Here is an 11,061-nt window from a genome sequence, read left to right on the forward strand (position 1 = left end):
CGGGTGATCCTCTTCCCTTCAAAGCAGCAGAGGAAAGTCAGGGGCTCGTGTCAACATCCACGATCTTCAACCCCCACCCGGGAGGCGCAGCATTATTATCCAGAAACACGCGCTGTTGCCCAGAAAAGGCGTTTTCTTTGCGCTTCGTTGCGAAAGAAGCCCACGAGTCCCGCCGCTTTCACCCCAGTTTAAAGGATGACCGCGTTCAAATAGCGACTCCAGTTCTTGAATAACATCTGGGGACCTGGCTAGCTTAGTTAGCTGACCTGGTAGTTCGTTTAGGCCAAGGAAACACGACCAGACGCGCTGCTGACATGATGTTTCCTCAATCCAGGCACTCGGTAAGTGGACTGCTCGAACTGGTCCCGTGTGGACGCGGAGCTAACTGAGGCTAACGCTAGCTAGCAGCCGGACAGCTGATCCAGGGGAGAACCGCGGGCTGCGTGTAGCCTTCAGCTCCTCAGCTAGGAGGACAGACCTCCCTGCACCTCCTCACACTGCATTATGAACACGACTAACATTCGAGCCGTGTGGATGCGAGCTGGGACATCGTTTTTAGCTTTTACTTAGCTGCTAACCGTCTGTCTTTAGCTAGCTCAGCACAGCTAACCTGGGTGATGACACTTATGTCCTGCTTGTAAAGCAGAAATGCACTTCTGTTTAAATATATTAACTACGAGGTGAGTAAATGCAAAGCAAAAGTATAAAATATAGTTTTTGAAATGTGTTCAATTTTTGCTTTACTGGAGAGATAAAGTAGTGACACATGCTAACACCATCCCTACATTATGGTTTATGTAAAATGAGTCTTGCATTGCAGAGGCAACAAACTACAAAAACATAAAATTTAAACATGTAGCTTAACGCTAAACTATTTTCACATTTATAGTAGTTTTATTAAAATAAAGGTATTTATAGAAGGTAAAAATGTGTTTGAAGCTAACCCTTGGGCCTGTGGTGTTTCTAATGAGCCTGCTCATTAAGTTGTTTTGATAATTTCATATTTTTTGGAAACCAAAGCTGGAAGAATAAAATGACTAAAAGCCTTTTATTCCTAGAAGGAGTGCTTATCACCTGCCATGTTTCATGGCAGAGTTTTAGGCTTAGATAAGTTTAATAATGAGTTGTAATGGTTTTGGTCAAATCTTTCAAAATAAAGTTACAATCTCATGAGTTAATACAAGTTGTGTGGCTCTGCTACTTCCAATATTAATTCATATCTCTATCTGTAAAAATGCTTGAGTTACCAATTTCTGTGCTTTCTGTGGCCAGTTGGCTGTGGTGGCCATCTTGAATTGGTTTGGCTCCAGTTCTTATTCAATGTAGTTTTTTTTTCATGGAAATTTTATTTACCTGCAAGTCCATCCAGTGGCTAATGAGATATTTTCATATGAGATGTACTGTAGCTGACAAAAACATAGTCTGCCCTAAAGCTCCGTAAACGACAATGTGAATAATTGTAGAACTAAATAAAACATAAATATAACTATTTTTTTTTCATTAATGTGAAAGGAAAATGCAACCGTTGAGGTTTTTCTTATATTAACTAATTGAATTATTGATTGAGCTGACACCGTTTTGGCTGTTTTGCTTTTAGACAAACAAAAGTTTTGTGATAATCTGCAGATTCAGGTACGTTACAGATGCAGCTTTGACCTTTGTGCAGCCAAACTCCTCTGTTCAATCCCATAATCCAGCTGGGAACCTCCTGCCCGTGTGCCACTTATTTAGAGAGTAATGAGGTTTAGGGAGACTGATAAACGCTGGATTACAGGTTTAAATGAAGTCTAAACATAACCGGACTTCTCACATACGGGCCACGAGCGTGCTCACACTAACTTCAGCACACATCCCTGACTATGTCTTGGCAGATGTTTCGTATCACTTTGCTTTAAAGACGCTTCACACACTCCAAAATACTGATGAGTTTAGATCGAAACTCACTTTAGCCGTCCTCTCGGGGTTAATCTGAGAGGTCAAGCTGCTGTTAATAAACAAACTCCCAACACACTGATTAAAATACGCTTAAAATAAGCAGGACAGACACGTGCACACACAATCTTCTGTCTACAAGAGAGGTCTGTCCTCACTGGTTTAGTTTTAGAAGGAAAAGGCAAAGCCTGTGAATCTGAACACTGTTTTCATGCTCTGGGATCTGGATGTGCAACGTGTCACTTCCAAGTTTGATGCAGGACTCTCCCTTTGTTTCCCAAGGCATCATCTCAGTCCAGTCAAGCTCTGAAGTTCACCACGTCTGACTCTTGTGATCGGATCAAGGATGAGTTCCAGTTCCTCCAAGCACAGTACCACAGGTGTGCAGCCCACACGAACACTCGCATAAAGTCAAGTCCCATCAGAGAGGCAGGCTGTATGTTACAGGCTGGGTGGTCCCCCTCCTCTTTAGCATGCAACGTGTGCTGCCTCTCGTTCCTAATAAGAATTTTTTATCTTGATTTGTCTGATCACAGAACAGTTCTCCATTTTGCCTCAGACCGTTTTAAATGAGCCCAGAGAAGATGGCTGCGTTTATGACTTCTTTGCACGATGGAGCTTTAACCTTTTGTTAAATTATGTTTTTTTTCCAACTCCTGTCTTTTCTATCCAGTTTGAAGCTGGAGTGCGATAAACTGGCCTCTGAGAAGTCCGAGATGCAGCGTCACTACATCATGGTAAGTGGCGTGGACCGTTGATGATGATGCTGCTGATCTTCATCTCATTCATCCCTGGAAGTTTGTCGAGCTTCTGAACAAATTTACACCTGAATGATCAACATGCTTTACTTCTACTCCACATAAAGACCTTTCTCTGATGAAAAGCTCTAACATTTAGGACGTAAAAATGCAAATTATCCATGAAAACACATTCTTAATCCTGAATGATTATAAACTTTTAAACAGAAAAATCAGTAGAAAATAGAAGCTTGTTAATATTTATTTTTGTGTTGCAGTATTATGAAATGTCCTACGGTCTAAATATTGAAATGCACAAACAGGTAAACACATAATCCTTCTAATAATTCACTTCTTGTGATTTTGGTCGTCTGATTCCACTTGTTTTTTTTTTTTCATTTTTCAGGCTGAAATAGTGAAGAGGCTGAATGGGATCTGTGCTCAGGTGCTGCCTTACCTGTCCCAGGAGGTAATGACCGAAACACTTGAACCTGTGGGGGTCTACAGTTTATCAGTGCATGTAACTGAGCTGTCTCAAAGTTTAGTGTCTTCTCTCATGCCTGGTGATGTTGAAGCACGTTGTATGAAATGTGATTGTTTCAGCACCAGCAGCAAGTCATGGGGGCCATAGAGCGAGCCAAGCAGGTCACACCTCCTGAGATGAACTCCATCATACGGGTGAGCACAACCAAACACTTCTCACAGCTTTCAACTCGGCACATGTTCCATCTGGCAGCCTGAGACGATTACAAAAATGCTTTTGTCCTCGTCTCTGTGCACCTTTTTATGTCAGAGTTTAAAGCTTGGATCATGTTCTGTGACCACATGATGGTTTTAGTCTTTCTGGTCATCCATCCATCATCTTTACATGCTGCTTCCTTTTTGGGTCGCGGGGGTCACAGGTGTCCATATCCAGCAGTCACTGTGCGAGAGGCGGGGGACACCCTGGACAGGTCTCCAGTCCATCACAGGGACACAATGAGACAAACAACCATTCACTGTCTCTCTCACACCTAGGGACAGTTTAGAGTTGCCAATCAGTCTAACATGCAAACTCCATCCAGAAATGCCACCGGTTGGGAGTTGCACCGGGGCAACCTGCTTTTTGAGAGGCAGCAGCTCTACCAACTGCACCACCGTGCCGCCCTTTCTGGTGAAATCTTATAAACCACAGTATTGTGAGATGTTGTTCTTGGTTTGTTGTGTGAACGACTCTCGGCTGCAACCACCAGTTTGTAGCACAATATCTGTAAAATTGATTGAACTTAATGGGGAGTGGTGGTGCAGAGGTTACAAAAAAAACAGTGAGCCTGCCATCGGAAGGTCGTCGTTTCAACTCCCCAAACAGATGTCAAATTGTGGATGAGAAAAGTGAAGCGTCCACACCTGCCTCCTCCCTCATTTGCCCCACTGTGGGCTTTTGAGCAAGGTCCTTAACCCCCCACCATCTGCTGTCTTGGGCGCCTTAGCTGCAGCTCTCTGCTCCACACAGAGGCTGTGGTAGCTCTGTGGTTGTGTCAGGAAGGACGTGGCATAAAAATAACAACCAAGTCTTAGTGCGAGTTAGTTCGCTGTGGCGACCCCTGAAGAAGGGAGCAGCTGAAAGAAAGAAAGAAATCTGTAAAATTGAATTATGTCCATTTACTGGCAAGAGTTTTTTCTTTTTTTAAGGTTATAGTATTTTCCACCGTACACGTCGCACCGTCCTATAAGTTGCATGAGTCCAAATATGTCTAATAAAGTGGAAAAATCTGCTGTGTTGAATATTTTCAGTCAGAATGAATGTAAACGGTCATATCTCAGCCAAAAATTTGTTTATAAATATGAGAGAAAAATCCATAAATACGTCGTTTCAGCGTATAAGTTGCAGGGCATGCAAATTGTGCAAACAAAAACCTGCGATTTATACAGCGAAAAATCTGGTACTTGGCTGTGGTGGACATCTTGAGTTTGGTTGGCTCCAAAAGTTAATCAGTCAAAGATGCACAGCCATTAAATATTTGCTGAATGTTTCAATGAAATGTGTAGTTTGACATTTTTGACGCCCGTCAGACTGTCTATATGTACAGTATGTAAACTTTCTGTTGTCCTGCTCAAAGCTTCTGATCCGCTCAAGCAAATTAAACCAAATGAAGAGAATAGTTTTATTTTGTGCATTTTATGGCTCTGCAGTGTCGTGGTATGTTTTTGTCTAAAGCATCCTCCTCTTTACTTCCTGCCTGTTTGCAGCAACAGCTGCAGGTGCAGCACCTGTCCCAGCTCCAGGGCCTGACCCTGCCGGTGACCCCGCTGCCCCTGGGCCTCACCCCACCCTCCCTGCCTGCCGTCTCCTCCAGCTCGGGCCTCCTCTCCCTCTCCTCCATCCTGGCCAACTACTCTCACGGTCAGCCGCAGGCAGCGAAGGAGGACAAGGCCAGAGAGGCTGCGGAGAGAGCGCCCAGAGGAGAGGACGGAGACAAGTCAGACTAGTGGCGGCACAGTGAGGTGGAGGGATGTGGGCGGGTGTTCGGTGTCGAGTTTCAAACGGAGTAAAGATTAGCTGTAGCTGTAAGTTGGTATTGATGCACATCCATCTGCTCAGAGCTGTGGAGGACGAGGACGGAGCTGAAAGTTTAGGATGTGCTAAAAATCCTCAAAGACTGAAACTGGAAGTTAACGTTCCTGTTATTTAGTGGGATTAGACCAGTTCAAGCATTAAGATTTCTAATAGATGTTTTTTTTTTTAGTGTGTAAGCCATTATTGTTTGGTTAACCAATATAAATATCTCATTTGGAGTGGGAGTCGAAGTTGAAAGAATAACAGATTCTTGTGTCTGCTTGTTGCAGGTTTATTTTTCTAAATTCTTTTTTTTTTCTCGTGCAGTTTGGGTCTCACTGACAGTCGTGTGCCAGTCACAATAAGCAGATTTAAGATAACTCTTCAGACATTTTTCCTCTCCATTATGGAAAAACATTTTTTATCACAACAGTTTCCATATGGAAAAAAAACCAGTCGACCGAAGCCTCTTGGTTACAGCTAATATTAACTCGTGCTTTTAGAGCCAAAATAAAGTTTAGTTTGGTGTGAAATGGAAAGTTCTGAATATCTACATTGTGCGTTTCAGATAAACAGAATTGAATTTTAAACTCTTCAGTTCCCAGTTTGTTTCAACGGGCTTAGAGCCGGTGCGTTAAACACCTTTATGAGATTGTTAAAGCTCTGAAAATATTTTTGAATTCAGTTTGACGTGTTTTTATCAGTGAAAAGGCCTAAAAGGTGTCCTGACAGAAACCACAAACCTTTTTGTTTGAATATTTTCTATATATTTTTCCACCCTCCTCTCTTTGCCTGATGAAACCTGAACATAGGCCTGTCACGATAACACATTTTACTGGGCGATTAATTGTCTCAGAAATTATTGCGATAAATGATGATGTTTGAAATTTGACAGTAATTAGTAATTATTGTCAAATTTAAGAAAACTGATGGTTCATTTGTTTTATGTGTAATACCTTTTTTTTACCACTGGATGGCAGTATAAGACTTTGAACCGAAGGATGGATAGTGAGGGAGCGAGTAAGCATGTCTTTAAGAAAAATGGGAGAGAGGCCCCTTGACGTGACACGGGCTCTCCCTTTTTTTTTGTTTGTTCTCAAAATGGCAGACGCTCGGTGTGGTTTGAGCTGTTTGGCATAGCATATTTCACACAACGCTTTTCAGTGTTTCCTGTAGATAACTTGTCATGGCGGGGTGCTCGTCTCATCTGATTTTTGTCACTGGAGAGGAGAAGACGGAGAAACACCTGAGCTGCGTGCGGTTTGTTTAAAAGTGAGGGAAGAGGCAGTGTGAGCGCTGCCTCTTAGATTTTTAGTTGGAGCGCCTGTATTGCACGCCGCTAGCTTAGCCGTACGTCTGTGCTGACTTGGGGTTGGCGGGGTGCTTGGTTCTGTTGACAGGGCGGGGCGCCCCGCTTGTATAATGGTAGGGGAAACTGCTTTTATTTATTTTTAAAAATCAGTAAACAAGTTCTCAGCTTCTTTTTGCAGAGAAAAACAACTTTTGGAGCTTGGACAAGACGGAGGTTTATTCCCGAGGTCGGCCTGTTAGCTTAGCTCATAGCTTAGCTTCTCGGCTGCTTTTAACCGTCCAAAAACGTGATTTTAGACGGTTAAAATGGATTTAAAAGAGAAAGGGAGGGGTCAGTGAAGAGCACCGGAGTTGAGCTTTTTGTCATTAGTGTCTTCATATAGAGACAAGAACCAAAAAGCCGATAAATGAAAATGAGGTTGATGATTTTCATTATCATGCGATTAATTGATTTATTGTTTATCGCGACAGGCCTAACTGTACATGATCTTCAGGTTTGTGTTGAGACTTTCTGAAAGAAATGACAGTGTTTAAACTCGGCAAGCAATAAAATGTTTAACATTAAAAACCCTACATACTTTAAGACGTGCAGCGTTTAAAAACAAATGATAGTGTATTAATTGCAGACATTCCCTCACCTGTAAACAGTTTTTATAGACACATCATTGCTGCCTGCAGCAGTAGTGTTCAGTCTACGACCGACTCGAAACATCAGCGGTCTAGTCTAAATCCTGATTAACCTTAGCTCAGGCTTTCAGTTCAAGCTGAAGCTTTGGTGCATGTATGACGTGCTTCAGAAGCTCTGTGTGGGAGCTTCATTCAGCTAGAGTCACATGATCATTGACGTCCGAGGCTCAGAACGATGGAAGCCAGTGAGCAACAAACAGCGAGACTTGTTCAGTGTTTCAGCTGAACTAAACAGAAAACTTTAATATTAAAGCTACAGTCTGAGCTCATCATGAAGAAACTGATTCATTACTTACATAAGATCATGGAGGCAGGGAGCCTGCAGCAAACACTATTCCAAACTAAGATTTGTTTTTATTCTCTTAGGTTTACTAATAACAAATCACGAGTGGCATCATATTACATAAACACATTTATTCACCAAATAACTATTATTTCACCCGCAAAAATATATGTTAAAAGCACCTAAATGACTTGTATCAAACAGAAATATCACAAGATATTAAACATCTGTGGAAAGCAGTTTCAAGCTGTTGTCTTTGGCCACAAGATGGCGCCAAAGGCATAGTCGGGATGGAGACATGAACCCTTTTATAAAACGACCTTCATTTGGCCAGCTCTACCTTCAAGGTGTGTAAAAAAGAAACGGCACTTAAAAAAGCACATCTTTAACCATTTGACTCCAGTTTATTCTTTAAGATGTTTTAAACAACTTTAATACGACCCACTTTGTTTCCAAACGGTGATTTGAGTCATGTGTGTAGAAGTTTGAGCCTGCGTACCGTTTCCACGATATGATCAGAACCTTTAGCTCGATTCAGTGCATTACGCAGAAAACACACAGCTGCTTGCAGATGGAGCAAATAAAGCCAAACTATTCCTGCAACAGAAAATAGTTGCGTGCAAACTTCTCACACAGCACTTGTCTCTAAAACGTTTAATTTATTTGAAAGTCAGTGAGTGAGATGAGTAGTTTCTTGTAACATTTTTTTTTTTAATCTAGCTGCAAAATCATGATGCACATGAGTTGAGCATGTCAGGATGGAGCTGGGCAGCCTGCGGGCGTTCTGGTCGTCCCGTTTCCTTTTGGGTCTCTGAGGGTGACGTCGGGAAGGGTTGTGTTCAGAACACATCTAAAAGATGGGTCCACATCGTCTCTTGTGGGATTTGTTTTAGTCTGTATTTTTAGTTCAACTGTACGTTAAGCGCTTTCCAAAGCTTTCAACCCTTCCGTTTTGTCTCTATCAGCGTCGTTTGTCTTTTAATTTGAGATGTGTCGAAGTTTTGGGGGCGAAAGGTGAAAGTTTCCTGAGATTTTACGTAATATATGGAACACAGGACTTCCATATAGTGACGTTAAACTCTGTGGCCAATCTGACATGTGACGGGTTCCTGCTTTGTTTGCCGTGAAGGGGACGTTTGTACACATGTGGATATCAATATACATATTTTTTAAAAGCATTTTTGTATGTTTCAAAGCTGCTTTTTAATGTGTGCGTATCACGGAGGACTGGCGGTGTGAGTGCGTGCATACAAGCCTAAAGGCACAACGTTGTATACCATGTTTTCTTCTTCTTAGGTTGTAAAATGTAACTAATTCTAGGTTTGTAAATGTTTTATTTTTTAATTTGTGCAAAACTGTTTAAATGTGTTTATAAACACATTTTAAAATATCTTGGACAAAAAAAAAAATGTAAGCAACTGTGTACTCGTGAGAATGAATCAACCTTTTAGCAGTAAGGAAGCTCCTCTGGTGCCTTACAAATAAAAGTTGTGATTTAAAAGTGTGTGTTTTTGTACGAGTGCTGTTCAACAAAATGCACAAAGTGAACATTTCTTTTAAAACTGGGTTGTATTTGAATTGGACAAGTTTTAGCAGCAAGTGAACCATCTGCAGGTTTGAGCATTTTATAGAAACAAACGAGACTCAGGTGTGAAAGTGTAATTTTTCTGTTTCTTGTTTAAAGGGAGAAATGTAACGAGCTGCTGCTCAGATGATAAGAGTTAAATGTGTAACTGCTGAGAAAATGTTTCTCAAAAGCACATTTTGACTTGCCCATTTCAAAATCTCCCAACTTTCAAATGCCAAACTGGATTTTTTATTTTAAACAGTCAAAGAATTGTATTTTACGTCGTGCAGCCTGAATAAAAGGTTTCATGTCGACTGCAGAATATTTAAAACAGAATTAAAATTACAACTTTCTTTGAAGAAACCTCAACACCCTGCAGCTTTCATGCCAAAACAACCAGAAGAACAGACGAGGCTGCAGCCATCTTGAATCAAGTTGACTCCGACTGTTCATTTGAAAACGGTGATTGACGGCTGTGCTTGATTTTTTTTTTCATGTCACCTTTCCAAGGATTTACTTCTCGCCACATGGAAATTGCGGGCACTAGAAAAAAAGTGTACTGCCTATAATAAAATAAAAAAAACCTCTATATGCATGAACAAGTATTCACCTAATCTGAATAAGACTATTCAGCTGCAGCACAACATTTGTGAGCCTGATTGTCTACATTGTTTCTGCATGTAAACAGGTTCACTTTCAGAAGATTTGCTGAAATGATTAAATGAGAATGTTGAAAGTGAAAGTATTCAGTCATTCTGAATCAACACGGACTGCTCTGTAGTCAAAGGTCGATCTGAAGCTTGGATTAAACCAAGGAACAAGAAACCTCGAGAAAATTCAGTGTGAATGTTTACTGCAGAAGAACCTGCTTTAAAAAAAAACAGAAATGATATGAAAACAAGCTGAAATGGAAGAACAAGCTTAAATTAGCAGAAAGAACATAAAATTGTTGAATTAGGCTTAAATAGTGAGGAAAGTAGGTTAAAAAAAAAGATTAGAACAGCTAAAAAGTAGCTAAAAAGCAGACTGAAGCTCAAGCTACCAGAAGGGAGAGAGTATATTTTTGCTAAATTAAGCTTAAAAAACTTGAAATGAGTGCAAAAAATGTGGAATAAGCTGAAGATGCTAAAATTAGCATAAAACAGCTACATATTAGCTGAAATAAACTAGCAGGAAAAGCTGAAAGGAGCATTCACGAGAAATTGCATTTACTGCAAAATGCAGTGTGAATGCCAATTGCTGAAGATTTTGCAGAAAAAAAGCAGCTGAAATTAGCTAGAAACATGCTGAATCGTAGCCGAAATGGAACAACAAGCGTAAATTAGCAGAAGCAGAAACATATTTGCTCACTTTGGTTTAACTAGCATAAAAGTGCATAGAAATTAGGACATTAGCTAAAATGAGCACAAAATAGTTGAAAAGGCAAAAAGAACCTTAAACTAGAACGATGCAAAAGAGCCGAATGAGTTGAAAAAATGAATTAGCTGAAAAAGTAAAAACAGAAAACGGCTAAAGCAGAAAAAAATGTGAAATGATCAGTCACAGGTTGTAAACAGATGTAAAATGAGCTCAGATTTCTACAAGGAAAAAAGTGGCAGAAAAGGCTAAATATTTCAAAAAGCTAAAGTTGCACCAAAAGTCACAGCAGGATTGTCCTGAAAGAGCTGAACGTTTCGATTTATGATTTGTTGAAATAGATGAAAACTGCGGGACGAGAATCGCGCTGAAAACGTACGTCAGAAAAATGGATCACAAACATTCACAGCATTTTTCACCAGTGCGTGTGTGTGCGTGTGTGTGTGTGTGTGTGCATGTGATGTGGTTCAACAGGCCACGTTCTGTCGCTGTGAGGAATCTCAACCATCAGCAGCAGCAGGTTCAGACAAACCTGCTCCGTGTTGTGCCCGTTTTCAACGAGCGCTCTGTGAAAATAACTCGTCAGTCACCGTACACCTTTGTTTCCCTTTTCTTTGGCTAAAGGAAGCAAACACCAACGCTCGACACGCCG

At 41.0% G+C, this 11,061-nt stretch overlaps 1 protein-coding gene across 1 annotated transcript; it reads left to right on the forward strand.

The window, feature by feature from the left end:
• LOC119426937 (TLE family member 5) lies at positions 1-6,077 on the forward strand. The gene is made up of 7 exons (XM_037694509.1): positions 1-341; positions 2,215-2,312; positions 2,606-2,669; positions 2,948-2,992; positions 3,076-3,138; positions 3,273-3,347; positions 4,899-6,077. The coding sequence occupies exons 1-7, from the start codon at positions 315-317 to the stop codon at positions 5,136-5,138; spliced, it is 612 nt and encodes a 203-aa protein (XP_037550437.1). The 5' UTR covers positions 1-314; the 3' UTR covers positions 5,139-6,077.
• Positions 6,078-11,061: the final 4,984 nt, after the last annotated feature.

Source organism: Nematolebias whitei, chromosome 21 (assembly GCF_014905685.2).
Source record: "Nematolebias whitei isolate Nwh7 chromosome 21, NemWhi1, whole genome shotgun sequence".
Taxonomy (NCBI): Eukaryota; Metazoa; Chordata; class Actinopteri; order Cyprinodontiformes; family Rivulidae; genus Nematolebias; species Nematolebias whitei.